This window comes from Anomaloglossus baeobatrachus, chromosome 2 (assembly GCF_048569485.1).
Source record: "Anomaloglossus baeobatrachus isolate aAnoBae1 chromosome 2, aAnoBae1.hap1, whole genome shotgun sequence".
Taxonomy (NCBI): domain Eukaryota; kingdom Metazoa; phylum Chordata; class Amphibia; order Anura; family Aromobatidae; genus Anomaloglossus; species Anomaloglossus baeobatrachus.
The window spans coordinates 824243-851736 of NC_134354.1; the positions used below are offsets into that span (position 1 = coordinate 824243).

The 27494-nt window shown below is 54.3% G+C and overlaps 1 protein-coding gene across 4 annotated transcripts; it reads right to left on the minus strand.

Annotated features, from left to right (window-relative positions):
- Window positions 1-469: 469 nt before the first annotated feature.
- CBS (cystathionine beta-synthase) lies at window positions 470-25999 on the minus strand. Of its 4 annotated transcripts, none has more exons than XM_075334808.1 (16): window positions 25868-25999; window positions 18932-19125; window positions 18741-18847; window positions 18493-18627; window positions 17920-17999; window positions 5188-5322; window positions 4874-4943; window positions 4419-4510; window positions 3976-4101; window positions 3623-3707; window positions 3387-3492; window positions 3220-3297; window positions 2679-2813; window positions 2302-2410; window positions 2082-2166; window positions 470-780 (listed from the first exon to the last, which is right to left on the minus strand). In XM_075334808.1, exons 1-16 carry the CDS (start codon window positions 25982-25984, stop codon window positions 623-625), a joined length of 1812 nt encoding a protein of 603 aa, XP_075190923.1. In that variant the 5' UTR covers window positions 25985-25999; the 3' UTR covers window positions 470-622. The 4 variants fall into 4 exon arrangements, with proteins under 4 accessions (XP_075190923.1, XP_075190922.1, XP_075190926.1 ...); XM_075334807.1 differs by having other exon boundaries at window positions 470-783; XM_075334811.1 differs by lacking the exon at window positions 25868-25999 and adding an exon at window positions 25682-25762 and having other exon boundaries at window positions 470-783.
- Between the last annotated feature and the right edge of the window lie 1495 nt (window positions 26000-27494).

Sequence of the window (27494 nt, forward strand, 5' to 3'; positions counted from 1 at the left end):
CCACAGCCCGCAATGCCCCAGATGTGGTTCGGAAGGCTGGAGCAGCAGTCCCTCACCAGAGGTGAGCGGAAGCAGCAGGAGGAGCAGAGCCTGACCAACACTGCCCAGCTGTCAAAAGGGTACACTGTAGTTCGCCGGCCACCACAGTGTGAGCAAAAAAAAAGAAGAAAACCTCTCCATGCCCTATGGGGACAGGAAAGACACTGGCTAATGAGGGTCCTTTTAACCTCTCTTGTACTTCCTGTCCTGATTAGGATGTGGACAGGCAACCCTCCTATGCTGTCGTGGAAGGTTACTAGAGAAATTATTTTTTTTACCAGCATTATTAATTTATACTGAACCCGAGGGAATGGCCAGTGATATCTTCCTGTGTGACCGCAGACATTCCCAGTAAGGTGTGAACGCTGGGCAGGAGACCTGTATGTAGCAGCAATGAGACACAGCGTGCAGGGGATGCACAGGACACCTCTAATGTAACCTCATTTATTGGTTCAGCACTTTTTCTTTCATAAAGAAAATGCAATTTAGTAACATGACATTAAAATTGACCTTCATGTAGTAAAATTTCCTTCTTCGTTATGTACGACACTAGCACAGCTCTGGATCCGCGGAGTCCATCCATCTAAGAAGCACTAAAGTGTCTGGTCCTTTCACTGGGGTCTCTGTCACTCGATTCACTAACTCGCCGTTCCCGCTCCCGCGTCACAAAGTTCAGGAGATCGATAGCAGTCACCACCCCAAAGACCATCTGCTTCTTACTGGAGGAGCCATCGTTGTGATCTGCTGAGAAACAGCGCAGAACTCAGAAATGTCAGGTCTAAACCAGGCAGACCGATGCTGGGTCAGTTATAAAGGGGATCTGGCAGCAGGTTTCTAGAATGTAATCTGAAGACAGCATGTTGTAAGGGTTAATGTGATAGTATAGTATGGTGGGTTAGTATTTTGTTTATATATATTCTGACTGATTTTAGGATTGTTGGCTTGTCATTCTGTGTCATTGTGTACAATACAGAAGGTTGGATCATTGAATTAGCTCATGTCCTGACTGTCCATTCATTACTCCCCTGCTCTCTAAATGCCAAAAATCACCCCCTGTAGTGCCTTCATCTCCATGGAGGCCTGAAAACAGCCTACCTGTCTGCTTACCCCTGGCTATAAGGACTGGGCCTGAGGAGAACAAGGAGGCAGTAAAATTCATCCTTTGTAGAATGCTAATGCTACGGCCACACCCCAGAGAAACTTGGAAAAACTCTGATTACCCTGGAATAGACACCCCTGGAGGAGTGTGACTCATCTCCCGGGGCATTTATCCCATTTCTGGATTATTTTAGCCTCAGGGTGGTGGATTATTTTATGGACCTTCCAGTTTGCACATAATAAAAAGGTTCCTGGGATGTTCACCCATCCCTTGTTCTGTTGATTGTGTGATACTGGAGAAGAAACTTGTGACACCTCGAAATGACTCCTCTTCAGGGCGGCCTGGCTTGTTAAGGTGCAGTCTGTTTATTTGCCATGTTTGTTTAAGCAACAGGAATTCTCACTGCTTGGACTACAATGTCACAGGCATGGAGGTCCGGCACATGTCCTCCTCTAATTGTCACCTCCCTTTCAATTTATAATCTCTACTGAGCTATGCTGCATTTCTGATTGTGTCAGAATGGCCGCAGCCAGTAATCTAAGTGATACCTCGTAGGATTCAGGGTCTCTTTGCCTACAACATGATACAAAGTCATATCCCCCAAGTTATTAACAGGTGCACAACACTTGCTGAATTAGGCACGTTACAAGCAGAGCACAGATCCAGCAGCAACGTTACTCCAGTCAGTGCTTGCAGTAACATTCCTGGCACACGGTACTCACAACTCTTCATGAATTTGGTGGGTGGACTTTGTCACGCCCAGTCTCAGCCCCATACACTGTGTATGAGCTGGCCCAAATGAGCACGAGGATGCCCAGCACTGCTCACTTTTCAGCAGCGTTGTTTTGTTGCAAGACAAGAATAAAAAGGCAAAAAATAAAGAAATAAAAAAAAGAGAGGCAGGGGCGCGGCGCAGAGGCAGGGGCGCGGCGCAGCAACTTACACTGAATTTGCTCATGAACAACAAGAGCGAAGTGATCCGTTTCCAGGATGCGGGAAAGTTTCCCCAGATTGTCCATGAGGTGCACCTAGAACAGAGAGATGATCACGGCTATTGAGCACATACTTCTACTTTAGAGCGGCTGGACCACAGACTCAGCACCACGAGGACCAGCCATATTGCCAACGTCTGATAACATTCACCCCACAATCTCCCGCTGTACCTGTGTGAATTGCTTGTAAATTACTTTGGTTACAGGATCTGAGGATTTCACCTTCCCGGCCAGCACAGACGACAGCATGTTCCCAAGTGTCACCATACCAAGAACTAACCTGCAAGATATAACACCGGCCACAATAGGTCACCGTGTGTAGTAATGTAAAGAGCCAACAGCAGCGCATGGGGCTGGGGACAGGGCGTGGGGGCAGGGAACAGCCCGCAGGCACGGGGGCCGCCAGCTTGGGGCTGAGGACAGGCCCGCAAGCAAGGGGCTGTCTAAGAGGTTGTTCAGTCTGCCGCAGTCTTATAGATTAAGTTATAATAATCACCCGCAGCACAGATACAGCCGTGTGGCTGCGCACTCGTCGTGCCGTGACTCACCCAGACTCTGACACAATGGGAACTTGGTCAAAACCTTTTTCTCGGAGGAGCTGGATTGTCTGGCTGCAGCTGACAGTTGGGAGGACAGTCAGGGGGGCAGAAAGAGATAATGACGAAACCTTGACGTTCCACCACCTGAAGATAACAAATGAGGGAATATTGAAGCAGCAAATGACAGTCATGCACATGGTCACATTGTGCCATACATGAGAGATTAGCTCAACCATGAAATACCACAATGCACATTGATTGAGATTGAGATTATATATATATATATATATATATATATATATATATATATATATATATATATATATATATATATATATATATTATATATATATATATATAATCTCAATCTATCTCTATCTATATCTCTCTCAATGTCATACTGAACGGCACAATAAGTCCTTTCGTGTCCTCAACAACCATCTCCAGAAAAAAGACAAGCACAAGGCAGATACACCTGGAGGCCACATATCAGATCAAAATATCCTGAAGAAAATAAAGCCTAAAATGAAAAGCTGGCACCCCCTCTTACCAGGGTTTACTTCCCTCCAGTTCCTCCACCTTAAGGAATTGTTTCTGAGTCATCCATTTATCACTGAGGAACTTGGACCTGAGAACAAATAAAATGTGTTAGGGATTCTCAGGTCTGCTCCAAACACGTGGTGTGAACGCGGCAGCAGGCGGCACATGGACTCTTACATGTAATTCCGCACAGAGTCCGGCAGGATCACCACACATCTCTGTCCTTCCTCCAGGTCTTGTGCAGCAGTCACAGCTACACTCATGGCACTGCCAGAACTGCCTCCTGCCAAGAGAAAGTCACTGTCACCGGGCAGCCCATGGCGGCCCTCGCCGGATGAACACTCAGAGGGCAACCAACATTGCACTGTGTTGGCAAATTATAATCTGCATCTTCATAACACTTCTGAACTCACCACACAGCAGTCCTTCCTCCTTGATCAGTGCTCGGGCCATAGAGAAAGACTCTTCATCACTTGACTTGTACCATTTATCAACCACCTGCCAGGTAGAGAATCCGCAATGTCAGCTTCAAGAGGATCACACTGTCCTGCACATAGATCCCTTCGCTGCCCCGACAGATCTCTACTATCACTGATAGTGATCTGCGGTGGAATCGCTAGACTATGGTCCCCAATTCTCCAGCTTTTCCTCTACCACCACAGATCTCTACGATTACTGATAATCCAGCTATTCTGCCACAGATCTATGACTGAAAAGTTACTGGTTAATCCAGGCATAGTCTCACCATCATGAGGTGATGTCTTACCGTCCGGTCTAGCACAGTGGGAATGAAGTCATATCCGATCCCTTCCACCTCGTATCCCGTCTTGTCTGTCTGGTTCAGCACCTCAGGCTCTGCTAGAATTGAACCTTCTGGATCCACCCCGACTACCTAAGAAAAAGTGAAAACATCTTTTCTTCCAGTCTCCTGTATAGGCGTCATGACAGCTTTATAAGTCATGTATACAGACGGTCTGGGCCACATGGGGATCAGCCCGCTACCATGCATGTGCCCATCTCATCCGGAGACGGTCATCGCTAAGATTACCACACATGTGCAGTACCGGCGTTAGACTCCACCTCTAGACCGGGGGTGCATTATCTTTTTTAGTCTGAGGCCACAGTAAGAAGTTATCTGCTTTGTGTCGTGCCATGGCTCACATATCCAATGTGTGCAGCGCATGCACATTACACATTCATCCTCCTCACCTTGCAGTCTGGACACTTTTCCTTCAGTTTTCGTGCCAGTCCAGTAATTGTCCCTCCAGTTCCAGCTCCGGCCACCACCATGTCCACTCGTCCTGCAGAAAAACAGGGATCATAACTGAAGTTTCTGCCTGCATCATCCAGTCAGCAGCTATCTGGACATCAGAAAATGACATGTACATTCCCCAGAAGCTGTAGTGTAATCAATATCCAACCTGTGTAGAGAACCCGCACAGTATGCTAAAGCCCAACGTACCCGGGCCGGGCCGCCCTCCCCCCCTAAATCGCGATGCCAGAGAGCCCCTCCATGTCCAGGCTGTGGGGACCTTCTGTGCAGCACAGCGTCTCATACTGAACCTAACCTGTACATAAACCAGTGCCCGGTCCCAGGACGACGGACTATCCCCAAGCAGGTCAGGTAAAGGTCTCTGTTTCCCGCCACACCACGGCCGACTTACCGCCACACTGCTGGATAATTTCCTCTGCGGTGCTATCATAGTGAGCAAGAGGATTACTTGCATTCCGATACTAGATGATAAAGAGAAGAGCATAAGCTATAATGACCCAGGGCCCATATCGTGGTGGCCAGACAGGGCCTTACACCTTCACTTAATCCAACAGGGAACAACCCTGAGCTTCAGTCCTTCAGAGCAGAGTCTGCTCATCTACTCTGCTATGCCCGGTGCCACACTCAGCCCTGCCCACCACCCCATGCACCCAGCCCTGCCCACCATCCCATACCCAATGCAACAAACCCCATTTCTCCAAATACCTGATCCAAGATATGAGAATTGGGGATCTCGTTCTTCAATCTCCAAGCAACCCCAACATGCGACTCCGGGGAATCAAAGCGGGCATTGGTTGGAGTGCGGACAATCTCTGCTCCCAGAGCACGGAGAACGTCTACCTGCGGAGAAATGAATACAGCTCTGTAAAGAGACCCCATGCGGCGGCGCAAGCCCGAAGACCCCGCTCAGAGACGTGAGTCTGCGCCCCCGGAGGCGCGAGCCCATGCCCACAGAGACCCCACGCAGAGCCGCGAGCCCACGGAGACCCCATGTGGAGGTGCAAGCCTGCCTATCACCCTGGAAGGGCAGCAAATGCCCTCACCACCCCTAAGCAAGGCAGTGGAAAGGTTGTATGAGGAATTGCAGAGGTAATAAACAAGTATACTACTTAGCTGAGGCAAACTACAGCCATCACGTCAACTCTCACAAGAAGCGGGAACAGTACAGAACATCAGAAATACACTTAGCTATGCTACAGTCTGACTGGCCTCCAATACTGGGGCCACAAGGCTTTCGCGATCTAATGACTGCGGTCTACACTATGCCCTATATAAGGTACACAAATGTAGACTCACGGTACTGTTGTGAGAAAGTCTCTCTCAGGGGACAGTAGGGTTCTTTGGTGCGCACTTCTACGGGCGAGGCAAAAGAGAAATTTTTTTCTCTTCTGGCACTTGGCAGCTGGGCTCTTTCAGGCGACGTCTTCCCTTCTTACGGGTCCTGGCCTGGCTAAAGTCTGGGTTCTCCCATGGTCCAACTCACGGATGTTTCGCAGCTGGCACCGTATATCTTCCCACTCCGTGCTTATTGGAGTTTCCTCAGGCAGTGTCCCGCAAGATTACACCATGTCAGAGTCACAACCACTCCTATATCTCTCTCAGTCCAGTCTGTCTTCTCAGACTCTTTCCTGCACTTTTTCTGCTGGGTTAAACCACACACAGTCGAGAAGATGGGAGACATCAGCCAATCTAACACACACCTGGAACAGGTGGTACTGTTCCCTTAGTTACCAAAAGTATCCAGTTCTGTGTGTGCCAGCACCTGCATATTACTCTGTCACTAAAAGACCTATTTCTATGCATGTAACTACAATACTTTTAGGACACAGAATAGCTTACACCTTTTAGTAGTCTAAAAACAAACATATGCAATACACTTTAGTACAACAACTAGCAGGAGTGGGGGAATCCTGGCCACCTCCTACACACCTCCCTTTTTAAACATGGCAGTCCTCAGCCATGACGAGGTAAGGGCATGAGTCAGTCAAGAAAGCCAGCTTCTTCAGGTTCATCTCTGGCAAGGCCCCCTACAACAAAGCGTGACCGTCTCTCTCATCATCCCAGACGGTTCCACAGTGTAACACAGGAATGTATCACCTATAGCAGAAGAGAACATCGGCAGCGCAGACAAACTGTACCACATATCTGACTGTTGGAACCCCTGCAGTAGACCTCTGGGAACACCAGAGGTCCTGACCTTTGGGCAGAACCCGATTGTTTCCCAGAGAAACAATTGTCACTGGAATCTCAGGAAGATTCAGCTGTTCCTCTTCTTGATGTGGCGGTAGTGGTTCGGCTGTGGAATCACTGGTACCAGAAGGCCGGATTCTCAACCGCTCCTGGAGCGGACCAACAGTCTTCATCACCATAATAGCCAGACAACATGGTCTCAGGCTAAAAAATACATACTATATAAGGATAAGGCTGCACATCAAACTTAGATAATGGTATAATGCCTCAAGCATATGGAAAAATATTTGAAAAATACAATGAAAAATGCTACTTACTAACTTTTTTTCTGAATGTGAACACAGCTCCGCCCCTTTCGGCCATGTTTTTTCCATCTCCTATATAAGACAGTTCTTGGTTGCCCCTCTCCACCCACAGCAGTTTTTAATTGCAATGAGATGACACACAGTTAGGGTCACAGAGCTAGGGACCCCAATATAGAGATATACCTTGATGAGGTTTTGGGGCTCAGTTACATTGATCAATGCGATTGCTAAATATCTCCTTTTTCCTAATATTCATGGCAGGTATGCAATTCATTATTCACATGTTCAAGTTAGCAAGTAGCATTTTTCATTGTATTTTTCAAATATTTTTCCATATGCTTGAGGCATTATACCATTATCTAAGTTTGATGTGCAGCCTTATCCTTATATAACATGGTCTCAGGAACTGGGCTTGGCACTTCAGTGGCTACTGGTGCTGCAGGAACTTCAGAATGGCGGAGACTCAGATATTTTGGTGGAGAACTTGGGGACCAGCCGAACTGTCTTCAACCTGGACCTTGTAGATGGGACCTTCAGCTTACACCCATTCTATTACCATGTAAGGCTGTACTTCCCACCTCTCACTCAATTTGCTCTTGGGGCACTTCTCTCAGACGAATACTTGATCTCCAGGCCAAAGAGGAATCTCCTGGATTGGGCCTCAGCCATTGTAAACTTTCTTCTGCAACTGTTGTCCGGCTAGACGTCGGATGGTCTGAAAACCTTGCCGATGTTTTTTCACCCAGTAGGTGGCCTTTTGCTCTGTCAGATCTTCCGGCTGGTCTAAGTTCAGTTCAAAAACCTCTTGTCCAGCTCTCCAGAACAGCAGCAAGAAGGGATTGTACCCAGTAGAGGAGTGGACCCAATTGTTATAGGCCCACACCAATTCTGATAGGTAGTCTGGCCAACGCATTTTCTTATCCTCTTCCAAAGTCCTCAGCATCTGGAGTAATGTCCGGTTGAAACGCTCACATGCTCCGTTGCCCTCGGAATGATGGGGAGTGGTCCTAGAACGCTCAATGCCATACAAACGATATAGATTCATTACCTTGCCCTGTAAACATACACCTTGGGTCAGACTGGTTCCACGTCGGGCACCCGTACACTGTGATGAAATTGTGACAAATGATTCGTGCAGCTGATTCGGCAATCTCATCTCCAGTCAGGGTGACCACACAAACTTGGAGAAATGATCAGTCATGACCAAACAGTACTGTGGCCCCCGAGCCGAGTGTACCACGAGAAGATAATCTATTATCAAGAGTTCTAATGATTCCTTATTTCGGATGGTCTGGATGGGTGCCCTCTGTTCAATGCCATTAACAAGATCACACATTCGACAGTGCTTACAGACTTCTACTACAGACTCCAATCTGGGGTAGTACACGTATAGCTGCAGCCACTGATAAATCTTGATCGTGCCGACGTGGGCCCCAAACTCAAGCACATCTTCAACGACTTTGTGCACCAGGCTTCCCGGGAGTGCCACCTGACACCTCACTTTGGACTCTGGAGAATTGTTTTCTACACTAAAGTACGGTCTTTCGGAGCTCCAGTCATTTCCACTGGTGAAGTACTCTCTTCATTTCGGCATTAAGATGCTCTCTTTTTTTTCCTTGCCCGGTTTCTGCTGCTGGGCTACTCACTACTTCATCTGTCGCAGACCTTAATCTTGAACTTGAGCACGCCCCCACTCTTCTTTGGCTCACCCCAGAGACTTGGATAGTACACATGATTCTCCACCTGACAGAACTGCCACAACTAGGGGAATGAACTTTCGGAAGTCAGGAGTCTTTTCCTCTTCCAAGGATTCATCATGGTCTAAGGGAACCTCAGCGGTCACCCTCGACAGTCCATCCGAATTAGCGCTCTAGGCGGCAGCATCACGGTAATGGATACTGAAGTCAAACTTGGCTATACGAGCCACCCACCACTACTTTAGAGCTCCCAGTTTGGTATTCTACAGATGAGCTAAGGGATTGTTGTCTGTTTGGACTTGAATCTTGGTGACTGTCAGGAAGCCTGCAAATGTTTCTGTCAAAGCCCACACGAGGGCCAAAAGCTCCAGACGAAACGAATTGTAGTTTATGGGGGTTTCTGTGTCCCATAAGGACCTACTTACATATGTGATAACTCTTTCCTGTCCATCTTGTTCCTGTGACAGAATGGCTCCCAGCCCGTGGAGGCCACCATCAGTATACAGGTGAAAGGGCTGGTCAAAATCTGCCTAAGCCAATATCTGTGCTGTAGTAAGCGAGTCCTTCAAGGGCTCATCTTATTTCTGGGACCAGGGAATGGCCCGATTTTTTGGTGCTCCAGCCATTCCTCTCTAACTCATTTGGGGGGGCCCGCAAAGTACTTTACGAAGCGGCAGTAATAGCCAACTAGTCCTAAAAAGGCTTTTAGTTCCCTCAAGGTTTTGGGAGCAGGCCACTTGTGGATAGCAGCCACCTTCTCCTGGGATGGCAGTGCTCCATCTCACGACACGGTGTGACCTAGATACTCAATCTCAATCTTGAAGAGATGCCATTTCTAGGGTTTCACCTTCAGATTGTAGTGCCCAAGTACCTGTCTCAGTCGGTCGAGATGTTTTTGGAATGAGTTGGAGTAGACAATGTCATCCACATAAATGAGGGTGGCTTAAAAGTTCAAGTCCCCAAGCACTTTTCCATCAGCTGTTGAAAGGTACCTAGAGTGACGCAGGCGGAGAGGGGTTTTTGGGAACGCCGCTCGCCTTGGGAAATCGCTGGCGCTCGGGTCCGGAGCTTCTGCTCCTCGGTGGCTCAAGCACGGGGCCGGACCCGGGGACTCGAGCAGCGCCTCCTCGCCCACGAGTGAAAAGGGAAGGTTTGGTGGTGGGATGTCGGTTGTGACGCCACCCACGGGGTTGTGGTGATGGTGGGCACCACCACTGCTGGTGACGGGAGTTCCCGGGAGCGATGGCGGGGAGTAGCTGAGGTGTTGGCCCCTCCGTGGATAGGGGCTGTTGGTCCCAGGGGCCCCGGTTGGGAAAGTGGATGTCGGTGGATAGGGGATAGGTGCGGGTGCCGATGCGGGGAGGCAGCGCGGATGCGGGGTCAGCGATACGGTGCAGTGCTGTGCCGAATGGCACTAGTGTACTCACTCAGGTAGTCAATAACAGAGTCTCTGGTAAACCAAACGGCTGGCTGGACGGGGCCCGCAGTCGGCTGCGGCGTCTTCACTCTCCCCGGACGGGTTGATGGCAGCTGTCTTTCCCTGCACCTGTGTGTAAGTGTTTGACCCCTTAGGATTCCCACAGGTGGTCCGCTCCCCGGCTTGTACGTGTCGGGAGAGCCCGTTTTGCCCGCAGGCGCTGGCCCTTGGATTTCTAGCCGTTGGCGGTGGCTCTTATCCGGACGGGTTGGGCTGTTGCCTTCTGACGGGACTTGGGAGGGAATGAACCCCTGAGGTTCAGACTGCAATCAGAGAATTTGACCGTTACGGCGGCTTCCGAGCCTAGTTGGGGTCTGAGTACCCTGCCTTGGTGCTTAGCTTCAATCCGCTACCCGGTTCGGTACCGGCGGGCCACCGCCCGACCCCGGTCCTACGGTTCCGCAGACCTCCACTAACTCCTGCAGACAGCCACCACCGTCTGCCGACCTTGCTGATTGGGTCAGAGCCCAGGCACAGACACACACAGTCTCTCCACTTCAACCTCCAAACTCCTCCACTTGACTCTCTAACTCAGTGATGGCGAACCTATGGCATGCGTGCCAAACTGGGCACGCAGAGCCCTTTTTGTTGGCACGCGCGCTGTCGCCACATTCAGCCAGTTTGCACTGTCAGTGTGGTCGCGCCGACATGCAAATTGGTGTTTAGCAGAGGAGACATCTCTCCTCCTCCTGACACGCCTCCTCTCCTGTTGCCTAGGAGACGGAGGAGCGTCAGTAGGCGGTACCAGTGTCTTGTGGCCGCGCGGGAAGTGAACTGAGGACGCAGCGATGGCGCAGGTGTTGAAAAGGTGAGTTTTTTTATTTTTAAGCTGTGTGCGGCTGTGCCAAGGTGTGGGGTACAGAGCGCGCACGGGGGACACATGGGGAGCACGGGGGACACATGGGGAGCACGGGGGACACATGGGGAGCACGGGGGACACATGGGGAGCACGGGGGACACATGGGGAGCACGGGAGCAAACCGACAGAGCACAGGGGCATATATGGCTGCAAAGATGGGGGAAAACATGACTGCAAGGATGGGGGGGGGGGGGGAACATGACTGCAAGGATGGGGGGGGGGGGAAACATGACTGCAAGGATGGGGGGGGGGGAAACATGACTGCAAGGATGGGGGGGGGGGGGGGGGAAACATGACTGCAAGGATGGGGGGGGGGGGAAACATGACTGCAAGGATGGGGGGGGGGGAAACATGACTGCAAGGATGGGGGGGGGGGGGAAACATGACTGCAAGGATGGGGGGGGGGGGAAACATGACTGCAAGGATGGGGGGGGGGAACATGACTGCAAGGATGGGGGGGGGGAACATGACTGCAAGGATGGGGGGGGGGGGGGAAACATGACTGCAAGGATGGGGGGGGGGGGAAACATGACTGCAAGGATGGGGGGGGGGGAAACATGACTGCAAGGATGGGGGGGGGGGGAAACATGACTGCAAGGATGGGGGGGGGGGGAAACATGACTGCAAGGATGGGGGGGGGGGGGAAACATGACTGCAAGGATGGGGGGGGGGGGAAACATGACTGCAAGGATGGGGGGGGGGGGAAACATGACTGCAAGGATGGGGGGGGGAAACATGACTGCAAGGATGGGGGGGGGGGAACATGACTGCAAGGATGGGGGGGGGGGGAACATGACTGCAAGGATGGGGGGGGGGGGGGAACATGACTGCAAGGATGGGGGGGGGGGAAACATGACTGCAAGGATGGGGGGGGGGGAAACATGACTGCAAGGATGGGGGGGGGGAAACATGACTGCAAGGATGGGGGGGGGGAAACATGACTGCAAGGATGGGGGGGGGAACATGACTGCAAGGATGGGGGGGGGGGGAACATGACTGCAAGGATGGGGGGGGGGGGAACATGACTGCAAGGATGGGGGGGGGGGAACATGACTGCAAGGATGGGGGGGGGGAAACATGACTGCAAGGATGGGGGGGGGGGAAACATGACTGCAAGGATGGGGGGGGGGAAACATGACTGCAAGGATGGGGGGGGGAAACATGACTGCAAGGATGGGGGGGGGAAACATGACTGCAAGGATGGGGGGGGGGGAAACATGACTGCAAGGATGGGGGGGGGGAAACATGACTGCAAGGATGGGGGGGGGGAAACATGACTGCAAGGATGGGGGGGGGGAAACATGACTGCAAGGATGGGGGGGGGAAACATGACTGCAAGGATGGGGGGGGAAACATGACTGCAAGGATGGGGGGGGGGAAACATGACTGCAAGGATGGGGGGGGGAAACATGACTGCAAGGATGGGGGGGGGGAAACATGACTGCAAGGATGGGGGGGGGGGAAACATGACTGCAAGGATGGGGGGGGGGGAAACATGACTGCAAGGATGGGGGGGAAACATGACTGCAAGGATGGGGGGGAAACATGACTGCAAGGATGGGGGGGGAAACATGACTGCAAGGATGGGGGGGGAAACATGACTGCAAGGATGGGGGGGGAAACATGACTGCAAGGATGGGGGGGAAACATGACTGCAAGGATGAGGGGGGAAACATGACTGCAAGGATGGGGGGGAAACATGACTGCAAGGATGGGGGGGGAAACATGACTGCAAGGATGGGGGGGAAACATGACTGCAAGGATGGGGGGGAAACATGACTGCAAGGATGGGGGGGGAAACATGACTGCAAGGATGGGGGGGAAACATGACTGCAAGGATGGGGGGGAAACATGACTGCAAGGATGGGGGGGGAAACATGACTGCAAGGATGGGGGGGGGAAACATGACTGCAAGGATGGGGGGAAAACATGACTGCAAGGATGGGGGGGGTAAACATGACTGCAAGGATGGGGGGGGAAACATGACTGCAAGGATGGGGGGGGGGGAAACATGACTGCAAGGATGGGGGGGGAAACATGACTGCAAGGATGGGGGGGGAAACATGACTGCAAGGATGGGGTACATTTAGCAGGAAGATGAACATGCCAGTAAGGGGTACATTTACCAGAATGGGGGTACATGAACAAATGCCAGGATGGGGAACATTTATCAGGATGAGGTACAATTACCAGGAAAGGGGACATTTACCAGGATAAGGGAACATGCCTGGATGAGGTACATTTACCAGGATGGGGTCATTTAACAGCATGGGGGAACATGCCAGGATGGGATACATTTACAATGATGGGGTACATTTACAATGATGGGGTACATTTACAATGATGGGGTACATTTACAATGATGGGGTACATTTACAATGATGGGGTACATTTACCAGGATGGGGTACATTTACCAGGATGGGGTACATTTACCAGAGTGGAGGACATTTACCAGGAATGGGGTACATTTACCAGGATGGGGCCATGATGGGGACAAATATACCAGAATGTAGGAATTATATATTCAGGATGGGGGACATGTTTACCAGGAAGGGGGACAGAACTACACAATGAAAGGGGAGGGGAGCAACTCGTACATCTTTATGGGATTTCAGGATGTTCAGACTTTGCAATGTAGATGTGGATTACAGGGTGACATCTGATTGCATTCCAGGCTAAAATCTATGTCTAATATGCTGCAATTTTTTCCAGAGAGATCAATCCAACTGCTGTGTCTGGAAAGGGCAGGGGCTCAGCTTCAATGTGTGGTAAGCATGTATGAGCATGGTGCCCCCTGCTGAGGAGAAGAGAAGACGGCAAAGGTAAGGTTACAATCAATTATTTACATAATAGGATTGGTTGGCACTTCGGAAAAAAAAAAAAAAAATGGGTTTAAGGCTACAGTTTGGGCACTCGGCCTGTAAAAGGTTCGCCATGACTGCTCTAACTTGACTAACTACTTTTCCCGCCTCCAGGCCTGTGAACTCCTCGGTGGGTGGGGCCAACCACCTGGCTCCGCCCCACCTGGTGTGGACATCAGACCCTGGAGGAGGCAACAAGGGTTTTTGTTTGAAGGATGTTCCCTACCAGGGGAGGGGTTGTGTGTGTATGTGGGGTTATTCTGTGACCCCTGGGGTCCAGGGCGTCACAAGAGCGCTGGACAGACCGAATGGCATCCAATTAAACGAATACAGCCCCATAGAGAGGTAAACCACACAGTCCAGAGGAGGAAAGGGGCTGGCCAATCCGACACACACCTGAAACAGGGCACTGTTCCCTTAGTTACCAAAAGTATCCAGCTCTGTACTTCCCAGCACCTGCATATTCCTCTTCCTGCCACTAACAAACCTTCTATCTATTCCTGTACATATAAGTATAATACATGTATGACAGCAGAGCTCACACTGTAATATAGTCACACATTATATACAGCACCTAGTAAGAGTATCCTGGCCCCCTCCTACACTCCGATACTGTGTGACATGGAGGAATGTGATCGGTGTAAATCAGGGGTCTCAAACTGGGCTGGGTGTATGGGCCGCACAGAGGAAAAAAAATAATTTGGGGGGCCGCATTCTTTGCAGGACAAAGTGACATTTTTATTGGTACCATATATTTTTTATTTTATTTATTTTTATTTTTTTTTACACACCTTGGGATCACTGATTTTCAACATTTTCACTTGTTCATTATAGCAAACGTGCACATTCTTTGTTTAAATATAAACCTTTTTTTTTTTTTTTACATTTTATTCCTTTCTTGTAACTAATAGTCTTACAATTAGCACTATATAGAAATTTTGACCAACATCTTTTAGCAATGTTCCCCATCTTGTAACGTGCCCATCCTTGTCCCCTTGGTGTATTGTGCCCCATCCCACAGTAATGTTCCCCATCTTTGTCCCCATTTTGCAGTAATGTGTTCATCCTTGTCCCCATGTTATAGTAATGTGTTCATCCTTGTCCCTATCCTATAGTAATGTCCCCCATCTTATAGTAATGTTCCCCATCCTTGTCCCCTTGTAGCAATGTCCCCATCCTATAGTACTGTCCCCATTCTATAGTAATGTGCCCATCCTTTAGTAATGTGCCAAATTAGTCCCCACCCTATAGTAATGTCCCCAGCATTATCCCTATTCTATAGTAATGTTTCCCATCCTTGTCCCCTTGTAGTAATGTCCCTATCCTACAGTAATGTGCCCACCTTGTCCCCATCCTGTAGTAATGTCCCCATCCTATAGTCATGTGCCCATCCTTGTCCCCATCCTATAGTAATGTGCCCATCCTAGTCCCTATCCTATAGTAATGTCCCCATCCTAGTCCCCACCCTATAGTAATGTCCCCAGCATTATCCCTATTCTATAGTAATGTTTCCCATCCTTGTTCCCTTGTAGTAATGTCCCTATCCTACAGTAATGTGCCCACCTTGTCCCCATCCTGTAGTAATGTCCCCATCCTATAGTCATGTGCCCATCCTTGTCCCTATCCTATAGTAATGTGCCCATCCTAGTCCCAATCCTATAATAATGTGCCCATCCTAGTCCCTATCCTAATGTCCCCATACTATAGTAATAATCTCCTGATCCAATAGTATTGTGCCCATCCTTGTAATGTCCCCATCCTATAGTAATGTCCCCAGCCTTATCCCCGTCCCATAGTAATGTGCGCACTTTGTCCCCATCCTATAGTAATGGGTCAGCAGATCCCCTCACCTTCCACAGAGTCACAGACGCCGGAGTGAAGCTGAGTGGGCGGTCTCCGGCCCCAGATCCACAGTAATTGGAGAGATCGGTCACAAGGCCGGTCTCTCCAATCAGAGCTGGGGGCGGGTGAAACACAGGTCACCCAGCTCCAGCCAATGATCAGGGCTACAGCTGCACTGATCTTGGCTGGATTTCAATGTTTCAGCGATTTTCAATGGCTGAAACATTAGTTGCTGTGATTGGCTGAACGGCATTCGTCAGCCAATCACAGCCTCCGTACGTCCGGGGAGGAGACACCACCCCTCCTGAGGTCCCCTCCTCCCCGAATCTAAGGTATTTGCAGTGATCGCAGCCTCCGGGGCTGCGATTTTGCCATGACGTAATGGGTATGTCATGGGTCCTTAAGTACCAGGGAGCCATAACGTACCCAGTACGTCATAGGTCGCTAAGGGGTTAACATCACACACACACACACACACACACACACACACACACTTCTTCTCACCTGTCCCGCGCTCCCTCCTCTCTGCTTCGTGCGGCCCCCAGGCCCGTGCCCCCGGTCACTATCGCGGCAGCTGCAGTGTCACTGTCAGTGATTTATGTGAGATGATTGTATTGCCGGCGCGAGAGCGCAGCCCCAGCAACACATTCATCTGACATAAATCGCAGACAGTGGCTGCGGCCCCTGCACCTGCCGCGATAGTGACCAGGGGCACGGGCCTGTGGGCCGCACGAACCACCCTGAGGGGCCGCATGCGGCCCGCGTGTTTGAGACCCCTGGTGTAAATGATGGGGCCGATCAGTGAGTCTGACACAGCCATAGCCCCAGTTATAAGAGCGTTAGAACAATTAAATCACATTATTGTAGGTTTGACCTTTTGATTTACCCCATTAAACAAATTTTGAATGACAAAGGAATTCAGCTCACCCACTCCAAGTCTCCAGGCCTTCTCTCCGCAGCACGGACAATCGGCCGGGCAGCTGCAAGCATGTAAGAAGAAATCCAGCGCAGAAAGGAGGCACTCTTCAATATAAATTTCCATATGGTTTATTCCATGTGCACACATGTGAAAAGTAGGTACAGACAGCCTCTAAGTAGGGGAAAAAATATGACTAGCGACGCGTTTCGACCGTATTATACGGTCTTAGTGATGTCTGACTAAGGGCGGCTTTGCACGTTGCGACATCGCACGTGCGATGTCGATGGGGTCAAATCGAAAGTGACACACATCCGGCGTCGCAGTCGATATCGCAACGTGGTAAAACCTTTTTGATACGATGAACGACCGCAAAAGCGTCGTTATCGTATCATCGGTGCAGCCTCCGACATTTCCATAATGCCGATGCAGCGACAGGTGCGATGTTGTTACTCGCTCCTGCGGCAGCACACATCGCTGTGTGTGAAGCCGCAGGAGCGAGGATCATCACCTTACCTGCCTCCCGGCTGCAATGAGAAGGACGGAGGTGGGCGGGATGTTTACATCCTGCTCATCTCCGCCCCTCCGCTTCAATTGGCCGCCTGCCGTGTGACGTCGCTGTGACGCCACACGACCCGCCCCCTTAGGAAGGAGGCGGGTCGCCGGCCAGAGGGACGTCGCACGGCAGGTATGTGCGTGTGAAGCTGCCGTAGCGATAATAATCGCTACGGCAGCGTTCACTAGATATTGCACGTGCGACGGGGGCGGGACTATCGCTGCAGCATCGCTAACACATTGTTACCGATGTCGCAGCGTGCAAAGCCCGCCTAAGACCGTGTAATACGGTCGAAACGCGTCGCTAGTCATTTTTCTCCTGCTTAGGGGCTGTCTGTACCTACCTTTCACATGTGTGCACAAGGAATAAACCACATGGAAATTTATATTGAAGAGTGCCTTCCTTTCTGCACTGGATCTCTTCTTACATTAAACAAATTTTGGACAATTTTATAGATTTGTACAGAGTATGAGCGACATTAAGGTCGTGAAAGTTCTGAAATGATGATTTTTAGTAGGATATTTTACATCTAGTATGTTCCCTGGAAACCCAGTAACAGCATGGAGCAACATGTGCAGTGGAATAGTAAAACCGGAGTGGACCGATGCCAATAATAGCGTGGACACATTCGAAATGTGAGCTCTGTACTAGATCGTCTAGAGCTTGGCCGGGGAGAGCACTGCAAGGTTCCACACGAGCAGTATACATTACATAGCGCTCCTGATAAACTTACTTTCTCCATACTCATCTTCTCCGGCATTACAATAATACAGCGGTATCCCTTCACTGCAGCAGCCAGGGCCAGGCCGATCCCTGAGAAGGAAGGTATGAGATATAGGATACTATACAGTGAGATATGGAGGGGAAGAGAATGAGGCCGAGACTTGAACAATGCTGGACTATCCGCTGTGACTACAACGCTACCAGACAAACAAGACCTTCGCCACCCACACATCTGCTCTGACCCTTGGGATCCAGAGCGTTCAGAAAGGACATCATCTCCTCCGGTCACATGGAGACCAGAAAACGAGGTGCTGGAGCTGTGAAGGTTCAACATCTACATTGGGATCAAACTTGTCTCACCACTTCTATATGTATCTGCCACCTCAGTAGCCAGTGGGCCGGCACCACCCGTCACAACTTAAGGACGAGAATCTAATATACAGTTATATAATGCAAGCCACATGTAATACCGCTGTCTCCAGCCACCAGCACTGGTCACACTATGCGGGGGGGCACTGGTCACACTGTGTGGGGGGAGTAATGTAACGCAAGCCACGTGTAATAAAGCCGCCTATATTCTCACCAGTGTTTCCAGATGTTGGTTCTATAATGGTGTCTCCTGGTTTAAGAACCCCTTCTCTCTCCGCATCCTCCACCATGCGCAGACTGATCCGATCCTTCACACTGCCTCCGGCATTGAAGAACTCGCACTTGGCCACTGCAGGACACAGACACAAGGGGAGATCAAAACGTGTACAGAGAACACACAGGATTAGCAAGAAAGGGGGCAACTAATAAGAGACGGACACTCTCCGTCCGGTGGCTACTTACACAGCTCACACTTGAGTCCATGCCTCTTCCCGATCTTGTTGATCCTAACGAGTGGAGTGTGACCAATCTTCTGCAGGATGTTCGGGAGGATGGATGGACTGGGGTTACTGGATTAAAGAGGATTGCTTAGTCCCTGCATAGGTAGCAGCGAGCAGATGTGTCTGGAGGACTGCTGCCCATATTATACTTACAGGGGCACATGGTGATGCGGGGACTCGGCCGGTGACGTTCCCAGCTGCCATGTGCACTTGCTGGGGAGGTCTGGGCGGATCCACTTCCGCTCCGCGCTAAGCTCTGCGTTCACAGTACCATTGGTGACGCGATTATTAGCAAGGTGAGGAGAAGAGACAGATTCCGATTCAGGGGGGACAGACGGCATGATGACCTGTGGGAGGGGAATGGGAGGTTTATCACCTGGTTGACAGGATACAGCTCCCCAACCACTTATACACAGCAGAACAAAATCCATACTACAGGCCGTGTGACCATCAGGGATTGGAAACAGACAAGAAGCTGCTCCTATGGACATCCGCAGGACACACATCACACCCACGTAACACAGGGGCTCCTGATCAGAATGAGCACAAGGGGGCGCTCTGGGACAAGGACACGAGTGAACGGCAGTTTTAGGATACCCCACCCCATAAACCCCATAAACAGAAGCTTAGAATACACAATGTGTGCAAGCATCTGGGGGCCCAGGGGCCAATCAGCTCCACATGACATGGACTTCTGCTAGGTCAGACCATTGTGAGGAGATGTATGACAAACCTCCTGGATTAGCCCCTTAATCATTAACAGTGTACTCCCCAACTTCAGACTCCTGATGCTAGAGATCTAATAGCCTGGAGGAGGCCAAACATCTATGAACGTGGAGGCAGATCCTTTCTATAAGGCTAGGTTCCCATTTCCGTCAATTTGTATCAGTCACAATCCGTTTGGCGGTTTCCTTTGTTCCCATAGACTCGTATGAGCGGTGGATTGTGACTGATGAGGCTGCGTTGCATGCTCCGCCCGACAGATCAGTCGTGGAACGACTGACCGTCGGGCGGCAGGAACGCAGCTTGTAACGTTTTTTGAGCAGCGCAATCTGTAGGATTTCGCTGCGCATGCTCTCTCTGGCTCCCTGCACATGTAACCAGGGTACACATCGGGTTACTAAGCAATGCGCTTTGCTTAGTTACCCGAAATTTACCCTGGCTACGTGTGCAAGGAGCCAGCGCTAAGCGGTGTACGCTGGTAACCAAGGTAAATATCGGGTAACCAAGCAAACTGCTTTGCTTAGTCACCCAATATTTACCCTGGCTACGTGTGCATGGAGCCCGACACTTCCCCGCTCGGCTCCGCCCCCCGCACACATTCTCAGTGGCCGGCTGCTGTGAGCGATCGGCTGATCACCCGGCGGCCGGCTATTGTGACCGATTAGCTGATCACTCTCTCTTTTACAACAGAGTCCGACAAGCACCAAGCAACGCATGTGACTGATGAAAAACAACGGAAATGTGAACTTAGATCTGCCAGAGGCATCTTCTCACATCACCACCATCTAAGAACAGATGCAGAATCATTACACCTGAAAGTAAACACCACAAAGGAATACGAGGAGCCAACACCACCAAGCCACCATGCCTACCAGAGCCGAGGAGAAGGCTAAGGGAACACTGTGGGTCATCTCTGCAACCAGGAGCCCGGACACTGGGGGAAAGAAGGGGGGGGAAGACCCCCTCACCTGCTGCACCCAGCCAGACACCGGGGGAGAAAAACCCCCTCACCTGCGGCACCCAGCCAGACACCGGGGGGAGAAAAACCCCCTCACCTGCGGCACCCAGCCAGACACCGGGGGGAGAAAAACCCCCCTCACCTGCGGCGCCCAGCCAGACACCGGGGGGAGAAAAACCCCCCTCACCTGCGGCGCCCAGCCAGACACCGGGGGGAGAAAAAAACCCCCCTCACCTGCGGCGCCCAGCCAGACACCGGGGGGAGAAAAAAACCCCCCTCACCTGCGGCGCCCAGCCAGACACCGGGGGGAGAAAAAAACCCCCCTCACCTGCGGCGCCCAGCCAGACACCGGGGGGAGAAAAACCCCCCTCACCTGCGGCGCCCAGCCAGACACCGGGGGGAGAAAAACCCCCCTCACCTGCGGCGCCCAGCCAGACACCGGGGGGAGAAAAACCCCCCTCACCTGCGGCGCCCAGCCAGACACCGGGGGGAGAAAAACCCCCCTCACCTGCGGCGCCCAGCCAGACACCGGGGGGAGAAAAACCCCCCTCACCTGCGGCGCCCAGCCAGACACCGGGGGGAGAAAAACCCCCCTCACCTGCGGCGCCCAGCCAGACACCGGGGGGAGAAAAACCCCCCTCACCTGCGGCGCCCAGCCAGACACCGGGGGGAGAAAAACCCCCCTCACCTGCGGCGCCCAGCCAGACACCGGGGGGAGAAAAACCCCCCTCACCTGCGGCGCCCAGCCAGACACCGGGGGGAGAAAAACCCCCCTCACCTGCGGCGCCCAGCCAGACACCGGGGGGAGAAAAACCCCCCTCACCTGCGGCGCCCAGCCAGACACCGGGGGGAGAAAAACCCCCCTCACCTGCGGCGCCCAGCCAGACACCGGGGGGAGAAAAACCCCCCTCACCTGCGGCGCCCAGCCAGACACCGGGGGGAGAAAAACCCCCCTCACCTGCGGCGCCCAGCCAGACACCGGGGGGAGAAAAACCCCCCTCACCTGCGGCGCCCAGCCAGACACCGGGGGGAGAAAAACCCCCCCTCACCTGCGGCGCCCAGCCAGACACCGGGGGGAGAAAAACCCCCCTCACCTGCGGCGCCCAGCCAGACACCGGGGGGAGAAAAACCCCCCTCACCTGCGGCGCCCAGCCAGACACCGGGGGGAGAAAAACCCCCCTCACCTGCGGCGCCCAGCCAGACACCGGGGGGAGAAAAACCCCCCTCACCTGCGGCGCCCAGCCAGACACCGGGGGGAGAAAAACCCCCCTCACCTGCGGCGCCCAGCCAGACACCGGGGGGAGAAAAACCCCCCTCACCTGCGGCGCCCAGCCAGACACCGGGGGGAGAAAAACCCCCCTCACCTGCGGCGCCCAGCCAGACACCGGGGGGAGAAAAACCCCCCTCACCTGCGGCGCCCAGCCAGACACCGGGGGGAGAAAAACCCCCCTCACCTGCGGCGCCCAGCCAGACACCGGGGGGAGAAAAACCCCCCTCACCTGCGGCGCCCAGCCAGACACCGGGGGGAGAAAAACCCCCCTCACCTGCGGCGCCCAGCCAGACACCGGGGGGAGAAAAACCCCCCTCACCTGCGGCGCCCAGCCAGACACCGGGGGGAGAAAAACCCCCCTCACCTGCGGCGCCCAGCCAGACACCGGGGGGAGAAAAACCCCCCTCACCTGCGGCGCCCAGCCAGACACCGGGGGGAGAAAAACCCCCCTCACCTGCGGCGCCCAGCCAGACACCGGGGGGAGAAAAACCCCCCTCACCTGCGGCGCCCAGCCAGACACCGGGGGGAGAAAAACCCCCCTCACCTGCGGCGCCCAGCCAGACACCGGGGGGAGAAAAACCCCCCTCACCTGCGGCGCCCAGCCAGACACCGGGGGGAGAAAAACCCCCCTCACCTGCGGCGCCCAGCCAGACACCGGGGGGAGAAAAACCCCCCTCACCTGCGGCGCCCAGCCAGACACCGGGGGGAGAAAAACCCCCCTCACCTGCGGCGCCCAGCCAGACACCGGGGGGAGAAAAACCCCCCTCACCTGCGGCGCCCAGCCAGACACCGGGGGGAGAAAAACCCCCCTCACCTGCGGCGCCCAGCCAGACACCGGGGGGAGAAAAACCCCCCTCACCTGCGGCGCCCAGCCAGACACCGGGGGGAGAAAAACCCCCCTCACCTGCGGCGCCCAGCCAGACACCGGGGGGAGAAAAACCCCCCTCACCTGCGGCGCCCAGCCAGACACCGGGGGGAGAAAAACCCCCCTCACCTGCGGCGCCCAGCCAGACACCGGGGGGAGAAAAACCCCCCTCACCTGCGGCGCCCAGCCAGACACCGGGGGGAGAAAAACCCCCCTCACCTGCGGCGCCCAGCCAGACACCGGGGGGAGAAAAACCCCCCTCACCTGCGGCGCCCAGCCAGACACCGGGGGGAGAAAAACCCCCCTCACCTGCGGCGCCCAGCCAGACACCGGGGGGAGAAAAACCCCCCTCACCTGCGGCGCCCAGCCAGACACCGGGGGGAGAAAAACCCCCCTCACCTGCGGCGCCCAGCCAGACACCGGGGGGAGAAAAACCCCCCTCACCTGCGGCGCCCAGCCAGACACCGGGGGGAGAAAAACCCCCCTCACCTGCGGCGCCCAGCCAGACACCGGGGGGAGAAAAACCCCCCTCACCTGCGGCGCCCAGCCAGACACCGGGGGGAGAAAAACCCCCCTCACCTGCGGCGCCCAGCCAGACACCGGGGGGAGAAAAACCCCCCTCACCTGCGGCGCCCAGCCAGACACCGGGGGGAGAAAAACCCCCCTCACCTGCGGCGCCCAGCCAGACACCGGGGGGAGAAAAACCCCCCTCACCTGCGGCGCCCAGCCAGACACCGGGGGGAGAAAAACCCCCCTCACCTGCGGCGCCCAGCCAGACACCGGGGGGAGAAAAACCCCCCTCACCTGCGGCGCCCAGCCAGACACCGGGGGGAGAAAAACCCCCCTCACCTGCGGCGCCCAGCCAGACACCGGGGGGAGAAAAACCCCCCTCACCTGCGGCGCCCAGCCAGACACCGGGGGGAGAAAAACCCCCCTCACCTGCGGCGCCCAGCCAGACACCGGGGGGAGAAAAACCCCCCTCACCTGCGGCGCCCAGCCAGACACCGGGGGGAGAAAAACCCCCCTCACCTGCGGCGCCCAGCCAGACACCGGGGGGAGAAAAACCCCCCTCACCTGCGGCGCCCAGCCAGACACCGGGGGGAGAAAAACCCCCCTCACCTGCGGCGCCCAGCCAGACACCGGGGGGAGAAAAACCCCCCTCACCTGCGGCGCCCAGCCAGACACCGGGGGGAGAAAAACCCCCCTCACCTGCGGCGCCCAGCCAGACACCGGGGGGAGAAAAACCCCCCTCACCTGCGGCGCCCAGCCAGACACCGGGGGGAGAAAAACCCCCCTCACCTGCGGCGCCCAGCCAGACACCGGGGGGAGAAAAACCCCCCTCACCTGCGGCGCCCAGCCAGACACCGGGGGGAGAAAAACCCCCCTCACCTGCGGCGCCCAGCCAGACACCGGGGGGAGAAAAACCCCCCTCACCTGCGGCGCCCAGCCAGACACCGGGGGGAGAAAAACCCCCCTCACCTGCGGCGCCCAGCCAGACACCGGGGGGAGAAAAACCCCCCTCACCTGCGGCGCCCAGCCAGACACCGGGGGGAGAAAAACCCCCCTCACCTGCGGCGCCCAGCCAGACACCGGGGGGAGAAAAACCCCCCTCACCTGCGGCGCCCAGCCAGACACCGGGGGGAGAAAAACCCCCCTCACCTGCGGCGCCCAGCCAGACACCGGGGGGAGAAAAACCCCCCTCACCTGCGGCGCCCAGCCAGACACCGGGGGGAGAAAAACCCCCCTCACCTGCGGCGCCCAGCCAGACACCGGGGGGAGAAAAACCCCCCTCACCTGCGGCGCCCAGCCAGACACCGGGGGGAGAAAAACCCCCCTCACCTGCGGCGCCCAGCCAGACACCGGGGGGAGAAAAACCCCCCTCACCTGCGGCGCCCAGCCAGACACCGGGGGGAGAAAAACCCCCCTCACCTGCGGCGCCCAGCCAGACACCGGGGGGAGAAAAACCCCCCTCACCTGCGGCGCCCAGCCAGACACCGGGGGGAGAAAAACCCCCCTCACCTGCGGCGCCCAGCCAGACACCGGGGGGAGAAAAACCCCCCTCACCTGCGGCGCCCAGCCAGACACCGGGGGGAGAAAAACCCCCCTCACCTGCGGCGCCCAGCCAGACACCGGGGGGAGAAAAACCCCCCTCACCTGCGGCGCCCAGCCAGACACCGGGGAAGAAAAACCCCCCTCACCTGCGGCGCCCAGCCAGACACCGGGGAAGAAAAACCCCCCTCACCTGCGGCGCCCAGCCAGACACCGGGGAAGAAAAACCCCCCTCACCTGCGGCGCCCAGCCAGACACCGGGGAAGAAAAACCCCCCTCACCTGCGGCGCCCAGCCAGACACCGGGGAAGAAAAACCCCCCTCACCTGCGGCGCCCAGCCAGACACCGGGGAAGAAAAACCCCCCTCACCTGCGGCGCCCAGCCAGACACCGGGGAAGAAAAACCCCCCTCACCTGCGGCGCCCAGCCAGACACCGGGGAAGAAAAACCCCCCTCACCTGCGGCGCCCAGCCAGACACCGGGGAAGAAAAACCCCCCTCACCTGCGGCGCCCAGCCAGACACCGGGGAAGAAAAACCCCCCTCACCTGCGGCGCCCAGCCAGACACCGGGGAAGAAAAACCCCCCTCACCTGCGGCGCCCAGCCAGACACCGGGGAAGAAAAACCCCCCTCACCTGCGGCGCCCAGCCAGACACCGGGGAAGAAAAACCCCCCTCACCTGCGGCACCCAGCCAGACACCGGGGAAGAAAAACCCCCCTCACCTGCGGCACCCAGCCAGACACCGGGGGAGAAAAACCCCCTCTCCTGCGGCACCCAGCCAGACACGGGGGAGGGGGGGGGTTAGTGGGGGGAGACCCCCTCTCCTGCGGCACCCAGCCAGACACGGGGGAGGGGGGGGGGGGGTTAGTGGGGGGAGACCCCCTCTCCTGCGGCACCCAGCCAGACACGGGGGAGGGGGGGGGGGGTTAGTGGGGGGAGACCCCCTCTCCTGCGGCACCCAGCCAGAAACCGGGGAAGGGGGGGGGGGGGGGCCCCCTCACCTGCGGCATCCAGACATCGGGGTTAAAGACTCCCTCACCTGCGGCACATGGACCCAGGAGAAGGGGACACAGCACGGTGACCCCTGGACGTGGTGGGCTGTAGACCCCCTCACCCCTGGCACTGAGCATGTGGATGAAGAGGACGGGGAGGGGCAGCTGTGGGTGGGCGCATACCCCGGAGTCTGGGGGCAGGAGGCGCAGCAGAGCCCCCCCGGACACCTCACCTGGCGGACAAGACTCAGGCGCTCCCGATCCTGGTAAGAGTCGCAGCAGCTGCAGTGAGCGGAATTGACAGAACACAGACACGTGATTGGTCTAGGACTGCAGTTCCGTCTTCTCATTGGTCAGACGGAAGGCGGTGGTTAATAGGGGGATCCGTGATTGGTCAAACGATAAGAGGGATGAACGTCCAAAGTAACCATTCATATCCAATCAAACGCGCACAAAACGCTGATGGTGCCCGGTCACGTGGGCGGAGATCGCGCACCTGAGAGAGAAAGCAGATGGGCATGATGCAACCCGGACTGCACAGTCATATTGTAGAGCTGTGACGTCACCACTGGGAATCCGCAACGGTGAGGTAATAACACTATATAACACTGATAACACCCCCTGTGTGAGGTAATAACACTATATAACACTGATAACACCCCCTGTGTGAGGTAATAACACTGAAAACACCCCCTGTGTGAGGTAATAAGACTGAAAACACCCCCTGTGTGAGGTAATAAGACTGAAAACACCCCCTGTGTGAGGTAATAAGACTGATCACACCCCCTGTGTGAGGTAATAACACTGAAAACACCCCCTGTGTGAGGTAATAAGACTGAAAACACCCCCCTGTGTGAGGTAATAAGACTGAAAACACCCCCCTGTGTGAGGTAATAAGACTGAAAACACCCCCCTGTGTGAGGTAATAACACTGAAAGCACCCCCTGTGTGAGGTAATAACACTGAAAGCACCCCCTGTGTGAGGTAATAACACTGAAAACACCCCCTGTGTGAGGTAATAACACTGAAAACACCCCCCTGTGTGAGGTAAGAAGACTGAAAACACCCCCTGTGTGAGGTAAGAAGACTGAAAACACCCCCCTGTGTGAGTTAATAAGACTGATAACACCCCCCTGTGTGAGTTAATAAGACTGATAACACCCCCCCTGTGTGAGTTAATAAGACTGATAACACCCCCCTGTGTGAGTTAATAAGACTGATAACACCCCCCTGTGTGAGTTAATAAGACTGATAACACCCCCCTGTGTGAGGTAATAAGACTGATAACACCCCCCTGTGTGAGGTAATAAGACTGATAACACCCCCCTGTGTGAGGTAATAAGACTGATAACACCCCCTGTGTGAGGGGTAATAACACTATATAACACTGATAACACCCCCTGTGTGAGGTAATAACACTATATAACACTGATAACACCCCCTGTGTGAGGTAATAACACTGAAAACACCCCCTGTGTGAGGCAATAACACTGAAAACACCCCCTGTGTGAGGTAATAACACTGAAAACACCCCCTGTGTGAGGTAATAACACTGAAAACACCCCCTGTGTGAGGTAATAACACTGAAAACACCCCCTGTGTGAGGTAATAACACTGAAAACACCCCCTGTGTGAGGTAATAACACTGAAAACACCCCGTGTGTGAGGTAATGACTGAAAACACCCCCTGTGTGAGGTAATAACACTGAAAACACCCCCTGTGTGAGGTAATAACACTGAAAACACCCCGTGTGTGAGGTAATGACTGAAAACACCCCCTGTGTGAGGTAATAACACTGAAAACACCCCCTGTGTGAGGTAATAACACTGAAAACACCCCTTGTGTGAGGTAATAACACT